At 41.4% G+C, this 26,096-nt stretch overlaps 1 protein-coding gene across 1 annotated transcript in view; it reads left to right on the top strand.

Moving 5' to 3' along the window:
• The window catches only part of VTA1 (vesicle trafficking 1), a 281,215-nt gene that overhangs the window by 225,911 nt on the left and 29,208 nt on the right, over positions 1–26,096 (top strand). The window contains exon 7 of the mRNA XM_040350905.1: positions 2,698–2,781. Within this exon, the coding sequence (XP_040206839.1) occupies positions 2,698–2,781 (84 nt within the window). The remainder of the gene's footprint in view (positions 1–2,697; positions 2,782–26,096) is intronic.

Raw genomic sequence — 26,096 nt, 5'->3', positions numbered from 1 at the left:
TCTTATATCCTGACAAGTGTCTTTGCTGCAGAGAAGCACCCCATAACAGGATATTACCGCCTCCATGGTTTATTGTAGGAATGGTGTCATTTAGGTTCAATACGTTTTTATTGTATTTTTTCAGGCAAGTTTGAACAGAAAGTAAAAGAAATCGGACCAAACGCCCGACAAAGGGCAGCCTGATCTGCAAAATGCAAAACACATACATTCCGTAACATATAAGCAATTGTGTACAAACGGTTACCACATTGATATAGTAGTAATACAAATATAAATATACAGTGCCAACCTGCGACCAATAATGCCTACCCCCGACCTGGATGCCCCTATGGGATCCTGCTGCGTCCAGAGCCCAGGGAAGTAAAAGGAAGAAAACTAAGGCAGGAGTGCAGGTAGCATCAAGACATCAAAAGGTTTGTACAACACCCAAAAATCACAACCGACTCATAAAACTAGCGGAGTGCATATGAGTAAAAGGTATGGCCAGAGAGAGTAGGCCCAGAAAGAGGACGAACAGACAAAGAGGAAGTAGAAAAAGTAAAGTCCAAGAAAGATAAGGAGGGGGGAGGAAGGGGTAAAGGGTGGGGCAAAGGAGACAGTGTGCTCAAATCCACCGTGGAATATCTCATATCAAATAAAATTAAATTAAATTAAAGTCCCCCACAAAGTGCGAGGCTGAAGGCCGAAGCCCAACAGGGATTCGGAATGGTGTCATTTAGATAATGAGCTGTATTGGAGTTCTGACAGACATATCGTTTAATAATAATGTAATTTTAGTCTCATCTGACCATAACACCTTTTTCCACATGGCCTCAGAATCTTCAAGGTGCGTTTTAAAGTAATCAGATGAGACTAAACTGGAATTATATGGCCTCAACACCAGACGATATGTGTGGTGGAAATCCAATACAGCTAACCATCTAAATAACACCATTCATACCGTAAAGCTTGGAGGTGGTAATATCCTGTTATGGGGGTGTTTTTCTGCAGCAGGGACTGGAAAACCTGTCAGGAAATAAGAAAAATGGATGGGGAAAAATACCATAAAATTCCTGAGGAAAATCTGCTGCCCTCTGCCAGAAAGTTGTCAATGGGAAGAAGGTTTACCTTCCAACATGACAATGACCCAAAGCACACAGCAAAATTGACCACACAGTGGTTAAAGGATATGGCATGGCTTAATTTAGAGCCCGGGCCTAAACCTAATTGAAAATCTGTGGAATGACTTGAAGATTACAGTTACCAAACGGCTACCATCAAATTTAACTGAATTTGAGCAGTTCTGCAAAGAAGAGTGGGCAAATTTTGCAAAGTCTAGATGTACACATTTAGTAGAGACATATCCCAACAGTCTAAAGGCTGTAATTAAAGCAAAATGTGGGCCAACAAAATACTTGTACAAGGAAGGGGGGGGGGGGGGTAACCCTTTTCCCAACTCGATGATTCTGTTTTTTTTTTATAATGTTGGTGTTCTATCTTTCACGTGGATGTACACTGGATAAAACAAAAACTGTGCCTGTCTTTATTTCAGGCTGCAAAGCAACAAAATGTGATTATTTTAAAAGGGAGTGATTCTTTTCTATACCCACTGTATTTCTGGCAGATTAAGATGTATTTTCCTGTCATTGTAGGATATTTTAAGAGCTAAAACATTTTATTATGTACACTAGGATTTGAGTTCTTACATTTTCCTTTTTAGAGGGTTCATGTTTCTTTAAATAAACAAGTTTCTGTTTGAACTCGCATGCACCGTACGCTGCCTTTCATAATTAGGTGCCGTTTTCATCAAAGATCTCTTTTTTTAAATTGGTCATTCATGTTTCATATTATGTTACAGTCATGTCATTTATGTCAGTCATGATGATGCATGAGTTACTTTACTGTTCTTCGGCTATTATTGATTGCGTTGGCGCTCTCGTGAGAGTTAAAGTTTGAAAGACATCTTACATCCTTGTGTCATTGTTCTTTGCTTTTTCAGGGTGTAGATAAATGGATTATCTTGTAATTCTCTGAAAATTGCACAGTATACAGTATATAGTTATTCTTGCCTGTTCTGTGTTCTGCATTTTGGAATTTCTTCAAGTACATTGGGATTATGAACAATTACAGCCAAAACATCTTTTTGGGTTTTTAGACAAAGTGGAGAAAAATTAGAACATCTATCAGGCTTTAATGCTGTGTGTTTAGCTTTTTGAGTGCATTTTCTGTGTGGTCATTAAGGGCCCATGTTCATCTATGCCTTACAAGAGTTTTGCTCAAATACGCAGCACCAAGCGTACATGCGTGTGGTACGTTGTTTATATAAAGTGAATGGATGAGTGTGGTTTATAAACAGTTGACACCCAATGTGCTTTGGAGGGCATACACAGACCCCCAATGCAATATAATAGGAACAGGTTTTTATTTTATTTTAGTAGTTTTCTTAATTACACAAATATTATAGCATCGCAATGCAGAACAAAGATGTGGATTGTCACTTGGACAAGAGAGACTAATGAAAGGTTATAAATTCTTGTATTTTTGCTCTCTGTGTTCCTGCAGTGAGGCAATTCCTTTTTAATTTCCCGTGTGGTCACCAAGGCTGGAGGCAAGATGAAATCATCATCCTTTCTCATTCTATCTAAAAGCCAACAAATATATTTTTGCTGCATATGGTCTTTGCCCGATAATAATCTTAATCTTACTCTTTTAATACAGGTGCATCAGGCACAAACATTGCTCATCCAGTGCCACAGAACATACCTGTTGTAGATCCATCACTGTATAATACACCAGCACAAGGTAAGCTGAAAATAAAGCATGTAATATAAAACATTGGCTTACTTGTTCTTATTGTTGCATAAACTGCTGCTTTCTTCACTCTCTAGTTCAGCACATAGTATGGATAGTATGTAGTGAATTGTGTTCCAAACCCCTGCATAGACATTATATAATAAAAATACATATGGCATGGAAAAAAACAGTTTTCCAACCTTTATAAAAAGGGCTAACTATGAAAAGTGAGGAAAAGTGAGGAAGGAAGAGTGCAATGAGGTCGATTCTGATTTAAAGGGGAGTTCTGCCGATTTTTTATTTATTTTTTCAAAGTCAGCAGCTACAAATACAGCAGCTGCTGACTTTTAAAATATGAACACTTACCTGTCCAGGGCGCCTGCAATGTTGCCACCCCAAGCCGATCTGTTCCTTTTGGCTCTCGGGTGCTGCCTCCGCCATCTTCGGTAAGGGAATCAGGAAGTGAAGCATTGCCACTTCCTGGTTCCCTACTGCGCACGCGCGAGTTGCGCTGCACGATCTGAATTGGTCTTTTGGGACATGTTTGTCTCCCAGAAGACAGCCGGGGGGGTGGAGGAGGTGCTGGACGTGGGGTAGATATCCGTGGATATTGTGGCTATCTATGCCCGGAAGTGGGAGCAAAATACCTGTATTAGACAGGCATCTGCTCCCCCCTGAAAGGTGCCAAATGTGACACTGGAGGGTGCAACTCCGCTTTAATAGAATGGCAAAAATAAATGTTTGCAGACATTGAGGATCTGGTGTTGTGTTTAAGCACTAAATTCACATTTCTAGTGTAAATGACTGGAGAGCAATAAAATAAAACAATGAGGTGATGACATAAAATTGGAGATATGAATATGTGGCTGACATATGGTACATATCTGAAAGCCAGGCTGGGACAGAACCAAATCAATAAACATAGTCTACTGAACTACCATAGTATTAGTAGCCATGCCTGCTATGGGACCCTAACCTTGAAGGTGTTAAAGTGGATGTAAACCCTCACATATACCCAGTAAAGTGAACAGCCTCAGATGATACACAGAGATGAAACAAATCTCCCTACATAAGTTTTCCATGCATATCTGCTGTCTTCATGTACAAGGGACACACCATCGGTCTCCTCTCCCTGACAGGAAGTGGAGCTCTGTGTTTACACATAGAGCTCCACGTCCCTGTCTCTGTGACAGCCGATCGCAGGTGCCTGGCGGAACATCGCGGCCACCAGGCACGCGCATCGGCACCTGACTGACGCGGCGGGCGTGCGCCACTCGCGTGCTCCCCAGTGGCCGGAGGCCGTATATAGACGGCCTCCCGGCAATTCAGAGCCACATTGTGGCCGTGAAAACCTGCCATGCGGGCAGGAAGAGGTTAATATATATTGATGGGAAGGAATCCAGGAGTGTAGGACTAAAAAGGAGTCACCACCGTGTGTGCATCCACCACCCAGAAGAGAAGATTAAATACGCTTACCAGACGGTAGCATCAATCAGCCATGTGATATCAAAGCTCTAGATAGCGAGTGGTGCAATTCCTTCTCCTCAGCTGAGCCACCTCACTGCAACCTCGACCCAGCATGTGAGAATATGGATCAGGATGGCAATGTTCCTGATGGTAAAAAACCTCCTTCCACCACAGAACGGTTTGGTAGGTTTATGGTTAACAACATCCATAAAAAACATCAGAAAGTCTCCAAAAACGTATGGTTATGGGTTTATTTGGAATACAAAGGCTTTACATAGATTCCAAGATGTATTGCATCAAGTAAAAAAATCTCATCTGTGATCAAAAAAGCATACAATTCAAAAATGCGCAATGGCATGGAAACAATTTATCAAAAAAAATCTTATTTTGTGCAAGCTTTATTTTTTCCCACACATTCCACCATGCAGGTGACAAACTTCCCTAATTCAGCAGTGCAGTTTTCTTTATCAATTATTTTACCTTTTGTCATCTCATGTTAAAATGAATCAGCATTACTATTTCTGTCCAGTAGGACCTTATTCACACTGGCACTGTCAAGACCTTTCTAAAACAATATAAATACATATATTGAGTTTTCAATTGTGCCATTGAAACTGTGCGCTTACCTTTGTTTAGGTGCACTTAGTTTAGCTGTGTTAAGAGAAAATAGAATTCTGAACGTCAAGGACCCTATTAGACCAATACCTAACTGCAAGTGCTGCTCGAGGCTCTAACGTGTTCACTTCTATAATAAACCGCTGGGAGTGCAGACGAGGACGGAGCTGGTCCCAGCTCCATTGATACCAATACAAAGCTGCAGATCACTACAAAAACCTGAAAACAGCTTCAGCCCAGGCTCCATCCAGATCACCCCTTCCCCAATGAGTTTCACCCCACCCACAGGGTGGAGCCCGGGCTGAGGCTCTTTCCACTTTTTAGATGCAGGTTTTTGTACTGATCTGCGACTTGGGACTCTTCCCTCTTTATAAGGATCCAATTAGACATTCTAAATGCAGATAAACAAATCTAAATGCCCCTAAACCTGCTTAAAGCGGGAACATCTACACACAGGAAAAAGTGATCTGGGAGGCATAAAAGTTGTTTATACTTCTCAAATAACCAGTGTGAATGAGGCCTAAGCGTTACAATAATCTGGGATGTACTAATCTCAACCAGGAAATAGTAGTGAGATCTTGCCAGCAGTGCTGTATAGAAGAGGTACATAAATCACAAAAGTAGCTGAATAAAATTAAACATCCCGCTAGATGAAACAAAGAACATATACAGTATGTTTTAACTGTGTATTCAACTCTTTGCCTGGTGTTCCACTATAATACTAAGGCCTCTTTGCACATGGGAGTAAAAAAAAAAACCTCCAAGTTTTTTACTTATCTGAACACAGATGCATCTATGGAGCTGCGTGAATTAATACAGAAAGCCACAGCTGAAAAATAGAAATGAGTGCAGTCCTTTACTCGCATACACTTTTATATACGTACGTATATTGCAACACTGGCACAAAGAAGTGTGAAGAATTGAATGCATTTATTTGCATATGCACGCCTGTTTTCATGTATTAGCAAGGTCTTGACTGAATGTTTTTTCTGTCAACAAGATTGCATTCCAACATAGATCTCATACCTCTTTTAAGGCCTGTACACATGATCGGATATTCCGACAACAATTGTTCGACGGACGTGTTTTGTCGGACAATCCGATTGTCTGTCTATAATTTCCATCGGACAATTGTCGGATTTTCCGACAACAAATGTTGGCTGTGCATGCTCTCAAATTGTTCCGACAACAACTGTGTTCCGTCGGATTATCTGATTGTGTGTACACAAATCCGTCGGACTAAAATCGAAAGTACAAACACGCATGCTCTGAACCAATGCAAACATCAGACAACAATAGCAGAAGTTAGCCAAAGGGTGGCAGTAAAGAGTTGAAAAATCCACGGAAAAGTCAGATGGAAGTCCAATCGTGTGTACGAGGCTTAAGATAGAAGAGTCCATAAACAGGTTACAACTTGTTGGCATAAGTAAGAATAAGTCTTCAGTTTCTGCGAAGTAAGCTGTACCACAGGACTTCTAAATAAAAAGTATATAAAAGCTCTTTTAATGTGTAAAATTTAATTCACTGTATTATACGTTTCAGACGAGTGTCCGTCCTTTTTCTGGGCAGGAATCTGGTGCTCAATTTAAATTCCTAGGTCTGAGGCTTTAGCATGCTGTTCAGGAAAAGCTTTATTTGTTGACCATTGATGGTTGGAAGGCTGAAGGTTCCATCTCTTTGATGAAACCACTAGTAATCCTTAAACCCAATGAACTAGTTTTTGCTTTTAAAGCAAATAAAAGTGTGAGCCTGCTGAAAAATTATCTTTTGTACTATTATTAGTAATAATGGGCACATTCGTAACCTGGACAAGCTGCCCTTATAATAAAAAGTGTCTTTACCGATTTCTAATTTTTTGCTTTGGCGCCTCTAAGTGAGTACTGTAAGCAATTGTTTTATATATATATATATATATATCATATAAAGCAGTGTGTGTACCACTGAATCTATATTTTGCAATATTATAGTAGTGTGTTTACCACTGCATCTATACTGTATGTTACAATGAGGTGGTGCATATATTAGAAGTGTACTTATGCCAGCAAAATGACCAATGTCAGCCGGAAGACTGGCTCGACATGGTGAGTTTATGGATATACAATTGTATGTATATACAATTGTATGGATTTCTAGAAAAAATAAAACATTTCATAACCTAACCAGTACTTTATAGATAGAACTTACTGGTAATAGGGCCACCCACAAGCCCAAAAAGTATTAGCCACCCAACCAACCAAAAAGATATCTGAAAGAAATGGAAAGGGAAATGGTCGAAAATACAGAATTACAAAATTGTAGAGACCTCAAGTTCCTCATTGAGGCCACCAGGAGAAAGAGTATCTAGGGTATATATCCAGTATGTCTCCCTATGACAGAGCCTATGGAACCGCTTCTGCTCCACACAAGAGGCTCACCCTGAAGTGCTACATCCCTGTGATTTCATCTTCAGGTGGACTTGTATTTACTACTCTATTGACTTTTTCTAGTCGTCATTTGTGGCCTCTACGTACAGATAGCTTTGCAACACTAAACGTCATTGTATTGTGCCATATTCCTTTCTTTAATTTCTTGCTTGCCCGAGGGCTTGTGTGAGGCATTTTAATACAGTAAGAGAGTATAATGTTTTCTTACTTCTTGTGTGAGTGTAATGTAGACATACTTGCTGCTGATCTCCAGGCAAATAGCTACCTGTCAGAGAATTTATATTTCTGTTCATCAAGCCCTGAGAGCACAGCTGCCCTGATGACCTGACTTTTTCTTTTGCAGTTAGAGCAGTACAGCCAGGTCACCTCCCTAGTAAATGAGTAGTAGTACCATGATGAGCTTTAGGTGGTTATAACGGCAGAAGGTTTTTTATGTTCATGCATTCTTCTGGGTGCATTTCCCCCCACAGCCCCCCCTTTATACTTAAGACCCATCTCGATCCAGCAATTTGCATGAGAGCAGTGACTCTCCAGTTAATAACAGCCAGTGAGCCAATGAGAAAGCGGCAGGGCTGAGCCACGCTCTGTGTATGAATGGACAATGTCCATTCACAGGAGCGAGCCTCAGGAGCGAGCCTGCTAGAGTGCCCCCATAGCAAGAGGTTTGCGTATTGGGGGCACTCGGCAGAGCGAAGGAGCCAGGACTGCTGGCGGGGTACCCAAAAAGAGGATTTTCCATTGCACAAAGCAGGTTATTCCTAAGGGGGCACTTGTGCAGGCTCGCTTTTCCGAGCCACCTTGTCTGTGTCCATTGACACAGACGGGGAGGCTTGTCCATTCCCCCCCACCCCACTCAGTCATCAAAGAATTTTATTTACATCAGTGGGAGCCAATGGCGCCTGCTGCTATCAATCTGTGTAGTGAGGCAGGGAGAGCGCCACGGCTCTTGTGCACAACTCTGGATCGGGCTTTAAGGTCAAAAACCTTCTAGCTTTACAGCCACTTTAAAGCTCCATACACACAGGCCGAATGACTGGTGTCATCACCAGTTCAATAAAAAACGTCCGACCTTCGGCCTGTGTGTATGCCAGCTGGTCTAACAGAAGCTGCCTGTTTGGCTGGCTTCTGTCAGACGAGCATGTTGGAAAACCAGCAGCCGACCAGCCATTGGCTGAGTGCGCTGATTGGAGTGTTCTGGCAAGGGGGCTGTCCCCCTGTCAGAACACAACAGCTCAGCGGGGGAGATTTATGTACTAATGACGGACTGTTAATACAGCGGCTCTGACCGGAGCTGTAGTTAAACCACGCAAAGAAAAAACTGTGTGTACCAGGCTTAAGTCTTTGCCACTGGATAGTTGGTTTACATTAATGTGGAATATTCCTATTCAAAATTACCAAGTTCAAATGTAATATGCTTAGTGGGCAGTACACTGTCTATCTTCCTGTGTGTAGCTGTAATGTTTTTAGGTTGTCTAATTGGTTTGTAAAAGGAAGGATCTTGTTTTTGTGACAAAAAAAAAATCTGATAAAAAAAAAATTATACAATACGCCTTTGTATTCCTGCGTAGTTGAGAACTCATTCCAGATGTTTGCAATAGGCTGCCCTTTCTGGTGCAATAAGGTCCTCGGTGCATCTTATTTTATTGATTTTGGTTATCCACATTTAAATAGAAGGTGCCTAGTGTTGTTTCTACTGATTCGGAAGATGTTCAGCACTCTTGGCAAGTATCTTACTAAAGTTGAAATGCTTCCTGCAGTAAATCTTAAGACCATGCTGATCAATACTGTAATGTTAACTTATGGGAAACTCAAAGGGTCAACCTTTAAGCATCAGCAACCTTTAAGCATCAGCAATGAGAATTCTGGGAAGTTTTTCTACAAATGAAGCACTGTTTCATAGCTGTCAGGAACATACTTTTTTTTTAAAGCAGAGCTAGCTGCAGATTGAAGTGTAAAAATAATTTTAAGAACATTGAATTACATTCAGTTTATTATTATTTTTATTTTTTTGGTGTCAGGCTTACTTTAACCTGGTAATCAGTGGAATAGACAACCTTAGCAGAGAGAACATTGTGTGCACAAATAATTAAAATTGTTATATGTATTTGAAAATATTAAAGCCTAAGCATAGTTAAAAAAAAAAAAACGCACAAGTGACATTACGTACTAGAAGTATATTGTGTCCTCCATCATAATCTTTCAGTACAGCGGGAGTTAAGAGCAGAGGGATCTGTCATATCCCCTCCCTTTCCGCCCACCATCTACTCATCGAAGCCGTACTCTCGCGTCTATGAATAAAAACGATCTGTGAAGGCAGAGACAATCATCCACTTTCTCCATTGATAGATCACAATGGATGATTACATTGGTGGGAGTAAGAGGAGAATGGAGGGTACACATCACACTGATAGTATACAAGGTTTTTTATTTCCGTTTACTAAGCTTAAGTTTTAATGTAAAGATAATTAGCTTTGTATTATCTAAAAAATCTTTTCACTTAGCAGTGACTTTTATCCCATGCCTGGTGCATCTTGTATATTTTTCCAGTAGTGCCTATGTGATCTTTTAAGTGATATAGAAGTTCACTTTCTTGGCTCTCTAATGAAGTTCTGTAATTTCGTATACTGTATGTTCCACTTGTAAAGACAAGTAATTTATTTTTCTTTTCACAGTAACAACGTTTCTAAAGTGCAGAGTCTAGCGTCTGCTAGTATGTTAGTGTTAAAACTGTTGCCTGCATCCCCAGAAAGCCCCTTGGGTCCAAGGTCAAGGTGATACAAAGGGCCATGAACATCTTGTTCAGGTTTTATTTAAACTCTCCCTTTCGTCTAGTTCTAATGCTCACCCCTGGGCATGCAACTGCCAAACACCACATCTTCAGTGGGCCTTGGGACTGTCACATTAGACAGTTGAATGACACTACAATGTGGAACTTGGACCTTGAAGGGTCTTGGCAGGCATAAAAAAAAGTCAGCACCACATTATTTTCAGTAACCGTATTTAATGTTGGTTCCATAAAATTACACAGCATCTGGAAACTTCTATCATGTTTAAAGTAACTGTGAAAATCCTTGTTAATTTAAATGACCACATGAAGGAAAAAAATAGAGCTAACATTTAGTTTAGGTCTCCTGATGACGCAACAACGTTTGCGAAACGGGTAGAGGCTTCTGGGTAAACTGTTTAGGCGGAACTACGTAATGTGCAAACCCCCTGCCGCTGAACCGCTTAGGAACCGAGGCGTGGAGCGCACGCCGGCGGATAACAAAACACACAATAGAACGTTAGTGGAGCTCAGTAACGCTGGAGAGACTGGTGCCGGTCGGACAGGCACAATACAATGTGAGTGCATTTTAACGTTATTTTTAATAAAGTGACAATATTTGAGCATACTACACTATGTTGAGTCCTTTGCTTTAAGAGAACTAATAACATCACCCCATGGAAAAAGGAGTGCAGTGAGAGGGCTGCAAAGAGAGGAAAAGTCCATTACACACCTGGGAAACAGCGTGCTGGTTGTCCCTATAGGCGATTATTATAATTTGGTCTGGTGAGTGTGCATTTTGGAAATTGGTGGCGGTGGCACAACTGGTGCAAGAGTCACTATTTTGATCTATTCAACACAACACATGGAATCCATACAAGTTTTCTGTCTCTGAGGAGCATATATATCAGTTTGTTTACACTCCATGGCCAACTCTACACGTACATTCAGGATGACTGGTGTATATCACAGATACAGTCTTATATTATAGATCTATTTATCCCAATATTTCAATGTTACTGGCTGGATCACCAGGTGAAAATAAAGGAGTAAAAGGCTAAACAAAGGAAACGGATGCAGCCACCGTATCCAAGGATTGGTGGGCTGCAATATAATACTTTTTTGTTATTTGGGGGGTTTAATACCACTTTGGTAAAGTTGGTGATGGCAGCTCCCTTATTTCTGTTACTACCAGGTGTCCTTTTTTAACCTTGTAGAGAATATTTCTTTATGAGCAAATGCTTACAAAAAAATCTGCTGACATGGGTTGTAGTAATGGAATCAACCAAAATATTAAAATTGGCTGCTGATATTAAAGACAACTGAGTTTACAAGTGACTCCTATGGAGTAAGGAGAAAAGCACAATGACAGCTTATCAAATGGAAACATGGAAGTAGTAGGAACGGGGTCGTTGGATAGTTTGTGGGATTCCCTGTAGACAAGAAATTTTTCCCTAGTTCAGAGATTTTCATCATCGCATGTCCATCAAGTCTTGGGGGAAAAAAAAGTTCTGTATTGTTTTATAGTTGCCTGTATCGTGCTTCTGCTGTTTTTAGCTTTTCTTTTTTATGCAGATCTCATGGGAAAGTATCTATTTATGCTGCTTGAGTTGTACATTTTCAGTACATTTTTGGGTTATAAAATATCTTTCACATTTTGTAATTCTTCACAGTATGTTTCAATTTTCACAAGATGTTTTTCAAGGTCAAACTGTTACCTGTTTTAAGGCACATAAGGGCTTTGGGTTCATAGAAGCCGTAACATGTTTGAGAACAAGTTGAGATTATAATGGCAAAGATCCAAATGTAATTGATTATGTTGGCTTCAGTACAGCGGCAAAAAAGACTAAAATGTAATCTCCATTTCCCAAGGTACCAGAGTGTAGATGACTAATTGCCGTTATTGCTGTATGTGTAGACATGATTCTCTGTAGGTTTTAAACAGAATGCAGATATTTTCTCAGAAAATCTTTAAAGCCAACATTTTGGCAGTGAAATATATGTATGTGTGTATGTACAGTGAGGGAAAAAAATATTTGATCCCCTGCTGATTTGCCCACTGACGAAGAAATGATCAGTCTATAATTTTAATGGTTGGTTTATTATAACAGTGAGAGACAGAATAACAAAAAATATCCAGAAGAACGGATGTTATAGATGGATTTGCATTTTAATGAGTGAAATAAGTATTTGCTCCCTTCGCAAAACATGGAACATAGAAGTTAAACTAACAGGTCTATAGTTACTTGATAAAGACTTTGATTCCTTTTTAAATATAGGCACCACATTGGCCTTACGCCAATTCCAGTCATTGGTGAGTCCCTAAAAATTAGAAACGATGGCTTTGAAATGACATAGCTCAATTCTTCTTAGGATCCATGGGTGGATGCCATCTGATCTTGATGCGTATCCACCTTAATTCTGTCTAAATATTTCTGGACCATATCACTTTTGAGCCATTGTGGATCATTTGTGGCTGTGTCAATACCATACCCATTATGGACTTGAGCTCCCCCATGCTACTTTGTATACACAGAGCTGAGGAAAGTATTTAATACATTTGCCTTCTCTTTGTCCCCAGTCACCCATTCCAGATTATTTTGTAAAAGGCCTACATGCTCAGACCTGACCTTTTTACTATTTATATTTGAATAATTTTTGGGGGTTTGACCTATCTTTTGCAATCTGTCGTTCGTTTAGAATCTTTGGGTCCTTGATTTCCTTTTTACATATTCTGTTATATTCTTTGTAACATTAAAATTATGATACGTAGGTTTTACTTTTAGCCTCAATAAACTGCATTATAAAATTGTTTTGTAATAGGTTTATACATTTTTGCCCTTTAACTTTTCCAGCAGAGCCATTACTCCAGTCAATTTCCGGGTACCGTAGTTAAAATCCCCCATTACTAATCACTGTCTCAACCATTGCAGCCCTTTCTATGTGTGCCAGGAGCTGAGCCTCCACCTCCTCATTAACACTGGGAGATCTATAACAAACTCAAATGATAACCTTTGTAGTATGCACACCCATGTACATTTTACCCATAATGCTTCAGACTCTCATCACACTCTCCATCAAATAGGTCCTCTTTCACACTTGAGGTCACTTCTCACAGACAGACACCACCACCCCCTCCGTTTTACCTTGTCTTTCTGAAAGAGTGCATATCCCAGTCTTGTGAAGAATAAAGCCAAGATTCAACAATACCAATTAAATCATAGTTCTCCTCGCCTCTTTTGCTTACATTGTGTTTTTGAGCTTAGATGTGCTTTACATTAAACTTCAGATGGCCACCCACAACAGCAGTTTCTGCTCTGCTTCCTCTCTGCATGTAAACGATGTCTGTCGCTTTTATGCCAATTGCGTTTCACGTTGGAACGCATTTGGCGACCGCGCAATGACTTCATTGCTCGTCGTTGCTCAGTTTCACGCTGGAACGCGGAAGTGCCGAGCAAAAAGTGCGCTTCTTCTCATCCACGCTTCCTGCCACTATAAATTCACTTCTGCCACATAACACAGCATTCCTTTATTGTCGGCCGTAGCCTAGTGAATCCCGGTTCCACGCTACCATCAAACTACTGGATGCTGGGTCCACGCTACCATCATTGCATTGAATACCGGGATTCCACGCTACCATCAATACATTACTTGCTGTGGTGAAATTCTGCCTTATTTACCTGGAGCGGACTCAACACTCTCTAAAGCCATTCCAGACCACAAAACAACTCTACTAGTAGAAGCACCTATCCTCTGGGAAGTGATAAGTACCCCCTGAAACTATAAGTTCCATGCATATGACTTGCCTTGCTTTCATATTGCATATAACTATTTTCCCTGTACATATTGAAATCAGGCGTGTTTAAATTACCTTCATACTTGGAGATGGCCATTGTGGATTCATATTACTATCACAGGACCTGCCTTACTTAATGTTGCATGAGTACTCTTGAAGCATATATGTATACCAGACAGCTTAGCTTATATCTTAACTGGACATAAATTCTTAAAGGATTCATACAACTACCAAGTTTCTCTAAAAGTATTATCATAAACACTCCATCTCCTTAAGCTACGTGCATGACATTTGTTAACCCTTTAATAGGTCATATTGGCCTGTATATGAAACATGTTTGCATATGCATTTTAATCTAGTGCTTGTAGGTATGCAATAATACCTACTGGCCTACCTTCTAAAAAGATTCCTCTCTGCAGTGACAGATGATGTAATCAACCCCAAACTCTTTGCTTAAGATTAAGAGTGACGCCTGGGGTCCAATACTGAATGTCATACTGCACAGAGAAATGCACTGTTTCCTTTCAAGTAATTAAATTCTGCGCAGTTGTGGTTCACTTTCATTCACCATAGTTTGTGACACTGCAGAAGAAAACCGCAATAGGAACAGCATAGGAAACATTTTCCTATTGCCTTTCATGGTTCTAGAAGAGGCTAGGTTGATTTTTATTTAAGTGTACACACAGTGAAGAATTGTATGTGGGTCTGTATTTTAGGGCTGTGTGTATACTTAACAGTAGGTATGCTAATATAGTTTAGCTGTAAGCATGGTCTTACTGGAATATGGGCTCATAGTACATCTGGTAGTGTGGTGGTATTCTGGGTTTTGCAGCATTGCTTTTTTTCTGCATTTGAATATATTGCATTACTCTGGTTTCTGTAACATGGCAGCCTTGGTGACTTGCCACTGAAAATGGTCTCATAATATGATTATGATTTTGGCTTGAAGTCAAACTCCAAAGTTTGTGTGACTTATAACATGTTTTACTTGTTCAAAAGTTGCTACCTACTGTTGTTTCTTCATATAAAATGTATTTATTTGTGGCTGTCCAATAGCTAAGTCAAGTTCATGAAAGAAATGGCTTTTGAGGGAGTTACACAACTGTGCAGTGATGTAGCCATCATACGAGTAAATAAATAACCTCCTCTATTTATTCATAGAGCACTTTTTTTTGCAGAAGGCGATAGTACAGCTTTTATGGGTGAAAAGGCAGAATAAGTCGGCCACCTTTATTAACCCCTACAGCACTGGAAGATCACTGCTGCAGGGGTATCCGGGGGTGGGTGGGGGAGAGGGGTTGAGATCAAAGATTTCCTTGAATATAGCAGCCACCAAGAGACCCTTTCTTCATTCCTTGTATGTATCATCCCTGGTGCCGATGAAGAAAAAAATTAATATTCGTAAACTTAGGGGCCAATAACACAAGGAACAACATGTGCATTGCACTGCATGTTTCTGTGTGATTCACATGCAGTTCTGTGCAGTGCGATTTCAGCCCATTCATTTGGAATAGGCTAAAATCACACCACATCGCACCTGCAACCAGGAAACGCGCTGCAATCAGTTTGCACCGGTGCGAGCAAATGCACTGCGTTTGCAACATGCATTTGGGTGTCGTTAACTTTGCACTGACATCCACTGCAGATCATAAGGGCAGCAAAATTTGAATGCAGTGTGGGAAACCGGCATGGAACATGGGTTTCCCACACGACATTCTAGCGTGAACTGGGCTTTAACCACTTAAGGACCGCCTCCTGCACATATACGTCGGCAGAATGGCACGGCTGGGCACATGTACATACATGTACGTCCTGTACTAGTACCCAGCCGTGGGTCGCTGGCGCGCGCCCGCGACACGGTCCGAAGCTCCGGGACCGCGGGTCCCGCGGACCCGATCGCCGCTGGAGTGCGGCGATCGGTCCCCGGAGCTGAAGAACGGGGAGAGCCGTGTGTAAACACAGCTTCCCGTTCTTCACTGTGGCGGCTGCATCGATCGTGTCATCCCTGTTATAGGGGGACACAATCAATGACGTCACTCCTACAGCCACACCCCCCTACAGTTGTAAACACACTTCAGGGAACACATAACCCCAACAGCGCCCCCTAGTGGTTAACTCCCAAACTGCAACTGTTATTTTTACAATAAACAATGCATTTTTAATGCATTTTTTGCTGTGAAAATGACAATGGCCCCAAAAAAAATTCAAAATTGTCCGAAGTGTCTGCCATAATGTCGCAGTCATGAAAAAAATCGCTGATCGCCGCCATTAGTAGTAAAAAAAAAAAAATAATAAAAAATGCAATATCCCCTATTTTGTAAACGCTATAAATTTTGCGCAAACCAACCGATAAACGCTTATTGCGATTTTTTTTTTTTAACAAAAATAGGTAGAAGAATACGTATCGGCCTAAACTGAGGAAAATTTTTTTTTTATATATTTTTGGGGGATATTTATTATAGCAAAAAGTAAAAATTGACGCTCTATTTTGGTTTATAGCGCAAAAAATAAAAACCGCAGAGGTGATCAAATACCACCAAAAGAAATCTTTATTTGTGGGAAAAAAGGACGCCAATTTTGTTTGGGAGCCACGTCGCAGGACCGCGCAATTGTCAGTTAAAGCGACGCAGTGCCAAATCGCAAAAAGGGGCGAGGTCCTTTAGCTGCATTTTGGTCCGGGTCTTAAGTGGTTAAAGTGGTTTTAATAAAAAAAAAACAAACATGCAAGACAAAGGCATAACGCTTACCTTACATTGAAGCTGTTGCAGCAGTCGGCACATGCGTCGGCACATGCGTATACAGTGAATATCTCCTAAACTGTGAAAGTTTAGGAGATATTCATGGTACCTACAGGTAATATATATATATATATTATAGGCTTACCTGTAGGTAAAAGTGATGTAACAGAGTTAACAACCACTTTAAGTTTTAACATATTGCAATAAAGGAGAAAACTGGAAAAAATAAAAAAAGTTCTTGTTACAAAAATAATAATCGGTAGCCAAAAAAGGCCACCCTAGTGTGTTATGTCAAGATTGGCTCTTATATCTTTGTCAGGAGAATGTCAATGGACAGTCATAGGTAGAAAGATATAATATGAAGAACTTCCTTAACCACCGGGCCTATTCTGGCACTTCTCTCCTTCATGTAAAAATCAAAATTATTTTGCTAGAAAATTAATCAGAACCCCCAAACATTATATATATATATATTTTGTTTAGCGGCACCCTAGGGAATAAAATGGCAATCATTGCAACTTTTTTTCTCGCACGGTATTTGCGCAATAATTTTTCAAACGCCTAAATGTACTTTATGTAATGGACCAACAAAGTGTCACATAATTGTGAAGTGAAAGGAAAATGATAAATGGTTTTCAATTTTTTTGAGTGTGGCATGCATTTGTATGAACCGTCACTACCTGACGCAACATTAACCAACATTTGTTTCTCAGGTTCACTAACCCCTGTGTGGTTACCCTTGGCAACCCAACCATCTGAGATACACACCATATCCTTCTGTTTAACTTCAATAGCAATGTTCCACAAGGGGTTATTCAACTCAATATTGTCATTGGGACCTATTGTCCCCTTGTTTGCTAGGACAGTGTCTATTTAGGGATCACCTACAGGCAGTTACTCCCTATGGGACAATCCCGCAGTTTCACATCGCCCCCTGTTGTCCAACACTCCAATAGCAATTGTTCGCCACATTTTTCCACACCAATCTCTTTAACCATTTCTGTGTCCATTGGTACCTCAACCAATAGCTCAGAGTGGTCTGACAGTGCTCTATGCTTCTCATACACTTTTTCATTACAGTTACCATCACCGTTATTTCCTATCAAAGTGTCTCAGGGTACCTCAAACTGCACCTCTCTGCAAGTGATGGACCGAATTCCCACTACTGCCACGTCCATTCCGAGCCCTTCCTTTACATGAGGTCTAGCGGGTGAGACAATATGCACGCCATATACCAACCACTGCTCAGCCGCACCTCGGACCGCACCAGCAGGAATACACCCCATCACACCAGCATACGGAGAGACTTCCACTATGTCTAATATTTCTGATTCCTCTAACAATTCCCCTGAGCGCCTTCTGCACATAACTGCTGCTGGAAGCACTCTCGAAGAGAACTGTGAGACAACTTTCCACAAAATTAACCAACAGTGCAGCAACCAATTTTCATCAACATTGCTTAACAACGCCTGTACCACCTGTGTCCACCGATTGGTACTACGCAGTACCATGTCGCCCCTCTGCTGTGGATACATGCAGGTGTACATTGGAAAGATTTTCACCAATTCCAACGACATCTCCGTTATTTCTTTTTTTAACTTCATATTCTTTATTAGTTTTCTTCATCATTAAAAAAAAGCAATTGGTTACAATCATATATTTTCATATATTCTTTTTTCCATTTCATATATATCATACATACCCTTAGTATCCTGCCTTTTAATTTATACCTTTTTTTGGCCTTCTGTTATAGTCCCTAGATCCTCCTCCCATTTTCCTCTACTTTTAAGTTGTTCTGGGCCTTCAATACTTCCCTCACATATGTATGGGTAGATTTCGTAAATAAATCCCCTCGTCTTACTCCAGTTACCCAATTTCTGAAAAATAAGGGTCTTATCCCAAACTGGTCCTACTCTATTAAATTGGACATCTAACGCATGTCTAATTTGAAGGTATCTATAAAACGTGTGTTTGGGTACATCATATTCCTTTCTAATTGCGGCAAACGTTTTTATAGTTCTTCCTTTATATAACTGTGCCAGTCTGACTATACACTTTGCTGCCCATTCACTGATTTTTCCAGCTGTCTCCAGTCCCTGAATGTTCCTATTATCCCAGAGTGGCGCATATTCTGTCACTCCCCCGGGTCCTCCCAATATCTTTACTACTTTCCATACTTGAATGGCCATCTTAACCGTAGGGGTTCTGTTAATAAATTAATTGGCCTCCAGCACTTCTACCGCTGTCTTATGGGGGGCCCCTAGAATCATTAATCCCCCATTTATATCCCCTCCTGACTCGGTTCTTACCCCTATATGCTGCAATTGTGCTGCCAAAAAATAGCATCTTGGATGTGGTACTGCCATACCTCCCTCTCTTATTGATAATTGCAAGGTTTGCAACTTGATCCTAGCTTGACCTCCTTTCCAAATTGCTTCTCTAAACAAAGTAATTATTTTCCTGAACCATTTTTTATGTATCCATATTGGTGCGTTATGCAATATATATAATAGTTGGGGCATCCACAGCATTTTGATCAAGTTACATCTCCCCGCTACTGACAGGGGGAGGTACCGCCAGATTTGGATTTTCTTTTTGAATTTAGACAGGAGAGGAACTAAATTATTCTATATATATATATATATATATATATATATATATATATATATATATATATATATATATATATATATATATATATATATATATATATATATATATATATATATATATATATATGTTTATTTATTTATTAGGGTCACTTGTTATAAATATTCCTAGATATTTCATTGTCTCAACTATCTCCATCTGGAAGATTTCTGCTAGGGTTAGGTTCTCTATTGAGTCGACTGGCATTAATGCTGATTTCTCCCAGTTTATTACCAATCCTGATAGTTTCCCAAAATCTCTAAATACAGTCATCGCCTGCTTAATGGAGTGATCCGTGTCACCGAAGAAGAGGAGAACATCATCCGCATAGAGTGCGATTCTCTCCTCCCCTCTCGGTCTCACGAATCCCTCAATTTTTGTATTTGCTCTTATTGCATTGGCTAGTGGTTCCATTACCAGAGCAAATAGCAGGGGTGACAATAGGCACCCCTGCCTCGTGCCCCTCTCTAACGGAATCTTACCTGAATAATCATTATTAACTCTGATTCTCGCACTAGGACCATTATACAATATTTTAATCCACCCAATAAACACTGAGCCAAACCCCAAAACTTCTAAAACATGCCACATATACCCCCATTCCACGCTATCAAAAGCTTTAACTACATCTAAGGACATTACTGCTCTTTTACCCCTATTCTCTGTTGGCGTTTGTATATTAAGAAATACCCTCCTAATATTCATACTAGTCGATCTACTCGGGATAAACCCAGTTTGATCTCGGTGTATGTCTTACAATAATTTTTTTTAACCTGGTCGCCATTATTTTAGCCAATATTTTAGCGTCTGCGCATTGAAGGGAAATGGGGTCTGTATGATGTAGTCTCTAACGGTCTTTCCCCTTCTTGTGCAATACTATTATTGTTGCTTCAGTCATCGAAGTGGGTAATTTCCCCTCCTCCATTGCCCAATTCAACACTTTAAGGAGTTCTGGGAGCAGCAATTTCCCATAGTATTTATAGGTTTCCACAGGGAGCCCATCTGGTCCGGGTCACTTCTGATTAGCCATCTCTGCAACTGCTATTTGTATCTCTTCGAGGGTTATTGGTGCCTCCATTTGCTCTTTCTCTGTCTCCGTAAGAGTTGGTAACGCTAAATTCTTAAAAAAGAGTTCCAGTTCCTCCACTCACACAGCACCCTGCGATTTATATAGCTTGTCATAATATTCTCTAAATGGGTCTGTAATCACTGACACCCGAGTGGATATTTCTCTGCTCGTTTTTTTGATCGTGGTTATTGTGGATGGGGAGGAACTGGTTCTCACTAAGTGCGCCAGCATTCTCCCAACATTTTCCCCCTCCCCAAATGCAGCTTGCTTCTGGAATAATTTCTTATTCTTTGATTTTCTTATCATTACTACTCTTGGAATCCTGTTGCTTATTAAACCATATTCTTTGTTTCTCTAGTGTTGGATCTTCAATGTATTCCCTTTCGGCATTCGCCAATTCCTCCCTTATCCTATTCTCCCTTTCTCTTGATACCTTTTTGGTTTTCGCAACTTGTTTTCGCAACTTGTTGAATGCATAGGCCCCTGAGGAATGCTTTCAATGCATCCCACACCACTCCCCGAGTCTTTCATTGAACTCTATAAACTTTTTTAGTTTCCCTAATATCTCCTCCCGATTAGTTCAATGGACTGATTTTCCATACCCTACTAGGTCTATTGCTCTCTAAATTGACCATGATTGTAACCAATGAGTGATCTGATACCCCTCTGGGCTGGTATTCTATTTCCTTTATAATTTGAGAGGCTTCTGCATTACCCAGTACTAAATCTATCCTGGAAAGTGTGGTATAGGAGCTAGAATAACAGTAGTATTGCGACACCTCTGGGTTTCTCTCTCTCCATACATCAAACAATCCTACTTCCTGTAGAAACTGATACAACCGACTCTGAGACGTTCAGTTCCCTTTCCCTTGGAAATCTATCCCTTTTTTTTATTTCTAACCTCATTAAAATCCCCCACTGCTATAACTGGGATCCCCAGTTTATCCATCATAAAATCCACTAATTTATACATAACTTCCAGTTCATACATCCCCATTCTTCTATCTACTACATTCTCTCCCCTTTCCTCCCTCCATCCCTTCATCCCCCCTCCCCCCATCCATCCATCAAACCACATTGCGTTTTAATACACTCTCCACCCATTTTATCCCTCATATAGTGAGTATCCCCCTCCGCCCTAAACCCATGTGCTTTTGTTCCTTCCCCTTAGACCTCCATATGTCTCCACTTTTTTCCTAATCTAAACGTCCCCTAATTTTTTCGAGAGCTGATCCTTCTTATCCTCCAACCATGCCATCGTTCCTTCTGGGGTATCAAAAAAAAAGTCCCATCCAGTGCTGCCACCCGTAGTCGTGCTGGGTATAATAAGGTGTATGTAATGTTGAACTTTTGCATTCTACGTTTAACTTCTAAAAAGCCTGCCTTCTGCTTCTGAAGGAAGGGTGAGAAATTGGGATACAGTGAAACCTTAGATCCTTCCAAAAAAATATTCCCCATTTCTCTACCCTTTCTCAATAATGTTACTTTGTCCCTGTAATTCAAAAATTTCATTAACATTGATCTTGGATGACCTCCAGCGGGGGGGGGGGGGGGGGGGTTAGAGGGTACTCTGTGCTCTCTTTCTATCGAAAACTGTTGCGAAAAGCATTCTCTTTTAAATAGCTTTATAAACCAATTTTCCAAGAACTCTATTGGATTAGTCCCTTCGCACTTTTCCGGGAGTCCCACCAATCTTACATTATCCCTGTGGAGTCTATTTTCTATTTCATCCATTTTTTCATCTATCTTGCTTGTTTGTTCTTTCATTGTTTTAACCTCTTGCTTTACTGGGTATAATTCATCCTCTATTTGAGATATCCTTCCCTCTACATTCGTTATCCTCTCATTTGTTCTTTGCAGTGCCTGTCGCACTGAGATCAGCTCCTCTTTAATGCCCTTCATTTGTTCACATACTTCCCCCAATGTCTGTTTACATGCATTTACCACAAGAAACACATCATTTAACAGGGAGGTACTCTCAATGGGGGGGGGGGGGTCAGCACTGGATCTGCCTCAATCCCTTTATCGGCTACAACAATATTTTTGCTACCAACATTTTTAGTTGTAGTGCCCATCGTTTATCCTTGACTCTTCCTGTCTGTTTTTGCTGGGACCGACGATCCCCCCCCTTAATTGGTGTATGATCTGCTGAGTGAGCATATTTCTCTAATTTGGCAGCTGTTGCAGCAGCTTGGCTCCCCTTGTCTTTATCCTTTGCTGACCGTAATGCCTGTGGACCTGACATCGCGACCTTTCAAGCTTTCTGGTTCAGCAATCTCCCAACGGAAAGGATAATTACCAAGAGAAGAGGGCTGCTGGAGGCTTAGCCCTAACCAAGTAGGTATTCAAAAAGTTATCCAGGGGTCGCACAAAAATAAAATACAGTCACTTGCCTCACCTAGGGCTCCTCCGGGTATCAACTTCAATCCCCTTTTCCACTAGATTATGAATTCTACTTCCCCAAACAGGGGGGAAAAAAACATGGAAAAAGAGATTCCTCCCAGTGAAAAAAAAAAAAGGGGGGAGCATAAGATGTCTGGATAGTCACTTTTGCAATTTATTATATCCCGTCTATCCACTTTATAGCTGGTTTGCAATGGTACGCTGCACTAAGCTAGGTTTTGCTTTTCAAGAAAAAAAGAAATACTCCAAAAGTATTCCAACTATTACATATTATGTGGTCACCTGGCCGGTCACATAACCTGGAAAACCTCTTTATCTCTGCCATTTGTGCAAAGTCCATATATCTTATGGTACCTTTTAGTATATATGTAATACACCATCAGCAGTCCATAATTTTTCTACCTGCCATATACAGTCTATCACATACACCAAGTATGGAGCTATGGGCACTGTGAGCAATATGAACAATATACAAATTTGTGCAGGGCTTCTATACTTTGTTACTCACGTAAACCTTCGATCTCTTCAAATCTTCAGTCACATTGTCTCATTCATGTATTGAGGTAATAGCAGGTATTAGCATGTTCATTTGTCTCCTTCCAAGGCCCACTTTTCGCCAGCACCTTGTGCCACTGCCTCCACACACTTATGTGCTCTTCCAGGGTGTACCGCTTATTTCACCTTCCGCCCAGACAATGTACCCAGGCCAGGCTAGCCGCAGCAATCCAGCACCGACCACCGTCGGCCCTTACTCTGAGGCAGTCCAGGGCACCCATGGATAGCAGGTCACGTGAGGAGTGGGAAGCAGCCAATCAAAATCACCATGCAGCAGGCAGGGTTACACTTCACGGAATCTTGGGAGCCCAGCCAGCAGCGGAGAGCGGCAGGCGCCGACCAGAGACCACGCACAAAAGCAGCCAGGAGACAGCCAAGTAACCGTGTCAAAAGCAGCCATGGTACAGCCAGAAAGGGCCCATGCTTTTTCCTTCAGAGGATCAGGGGTCAGGCAGAGGGAGACACCTCGCATCGCACACCACACGCGTCTCACACCTCCATCCTGTCACGCCCCCTCTCTACATCTCCGTTATTTCTAGACATGCCGCATCTAAACACAGAACTCTAGGAACTTTTCCTTTACTAACGATGTGGAGGGGCTCATTTGCTAAGGCGTGAGAGACGGAGTCATTTAAAGAGACCTCTACCTCAGAGACAACTGACAAAACTTGCGGCTCCCCCTGAGCACTGCAAATCACATGTGTCACACTCATCCTCTCACTTTCAGCAACACTGAGCGATTCCAAATCGCTATCCATTACCCCATCAAACTGACACTCAACATTCCTCATCTCTTTTGCCGTGGACAAAACCTGTGCTATGTATGCGCCCTTTTCAGATCCTTCCAACTAGAGAGGGTTAACTTCTGCAAAAGCCAATGCACCCGTGTCTACCGGCCCTGCAGTCTCTCCATTTAGCATAGCAAAACTTGTGTCCACTCCACTGTTACCCACTGCAGACACAGCAGGCTGCAATAACATAACTTTACCACTTTGCTCGGGTGGCGCTTCATTAAACTCATGAGGACTTTTTCTGCCAGCAGTGACAGACCGCAGTAACCCATTATCACTACAAGTAATTTCAAACATTTGAGTTTTACCATTTTTCTCATCACCAAGGTCGAGTACCCTCTTATCCATCAGAGCGGCACCATAGTTGTCCCCGGCAACCTCTGGCTTCAACACATAGAGCTCCCTGGAGGTTTCTAAGGACACCTCTGCAGCCTTATATACTGTTGCTAAGGGGAATCGCATATCCTGCTTAGCGATCACCCCTACCTCATTACTAGTGAACACATCAGCAATATCTTCATCATCAGCATTCATAAACATAGCATTTTTATAAGCTCTATCAGGTTGTCTTTTGTCATAACGCATGGCACCCTGCGTTCCACTCAGCACACCACTCTTCCTCTCCAAAGGAATTATTTTGCTCACTAGGGCGGCTTCACAGTTGTCCTGGGAAACCACTTGTCTCACCATTACAGGCTCCTTGGCGGTTTCATTTGGCAACTCTGCAGCACCTGTCACTGTCGCTAAGGAACATGGCACACCAACTGATTTGGTCACCCCTAGCACATCTCTCCCAGCACTCTGCTGGATTCCAAAGGTGCACACAGAGTATATGTATATGTCCTTTTCAGTCCTTGACCTTGCTGCAAGCAGGGTTTTAACCTGTGTCTTCCCACTGATCTGGGTAGCACACTTCAGCAAGTCCATTTTTGCACCTTCTGCAGATCTCCCCACTGGACACACTGCCACTTCACATGGATCACAAACTGCAACAGTCTTACCATATCCTGTAGCAGGTAACTCTGGCTTCATTTGAGCGCGATGTCTCTCAGCTGCATATTTACTGGTCAACTCCCCCTGGTGGCCACAGGATGAAATCACAGCAGGCATTTCCCACTGTTTAGCACTCCCTGCAGACACAACAGAAAACTCCTTGTTGCCAGGGGTGACTGCAAACATATCTGTAAAGGAATCTTGGCCCACAGATAAAGAGTTCTGCTTAGCAACATTACCTCCAGCTGCACCCCAGAATCTAGGGCAAGAAAATATGCCATGCCCCAGCTGACCATGTTCCAGGCATGGTGTTTGGAGACTTTCTCCTGTTGCTAAGGGAGATGGCACTCTCCCAACATGCAGAATTTCACTGGCATCTCTATGGTTATATACCTCTTATTTGTAGCTCCTCCTTCCCATTGGCACATTTTCTCCTTTTGCTAACGGAAACGGTGCTCTCCCAGCTGCACTTTGCTGGCTCTCCCACACACGTAGACTTTTCTCTCCATGAAGCGTTGTTGCTTTAAACTTGCCATGACCCTCTGTAGGCGATATCCTTGTCTTGCGGTCCACTGACCTGACAACATAGGCGTTGCTATGGGCAACTGCACCCATCTGCTCACTCTTTACACTCAGAGCAGGCTTTTTATACCTTTGCTTTGCTGAAGCTTGGGACAAAGGGCACTTGGAAACTTCATGCCCCCACTCACTTTACCGCAAACAGCGAACTTGGTTCTTAACACTTTGCACATTGATAGCTGGTCAGCTTGCACCAGCGTTGCCAGGGGCAACAGCATGCACTTCCCCTTTAACTTGGTTCAGTGCGCCCAAGTGCATCTTGCACCAGTCTGGGGCTTGTTCTGTCGGTAACAACCCCTCCGACCACAAAGTTCTGTCTCTCATCTCAACAAACACTGCTTCCTTTTTGCATTTTGACCTCCCCATCGCTGCAATCAGACCAATGGTTTTTAACACATTTCTTTTTAAACACAGGAAAATTTGGCGTACTGTCTCCAAGACTTGCAAACGGCACACTTTCACATGCAGACTTCACTCTTTGC

This window comes from Rana temporaria, chromosome 4, assembly GCF_905171775.1.
Source record: "Rana temporaria chromosome 4, aRanTem1.1, whole genome shotgun sequence".
Classification (NCBI taxonomy): Eukaryota; Metazoa; Chordata; class Amphibia; order Anura; family Ranidae; genus Rana; species Rana temporaria.
This window is presented reverse-complemented; position numbering and strand designations above follow the sequence as displayed.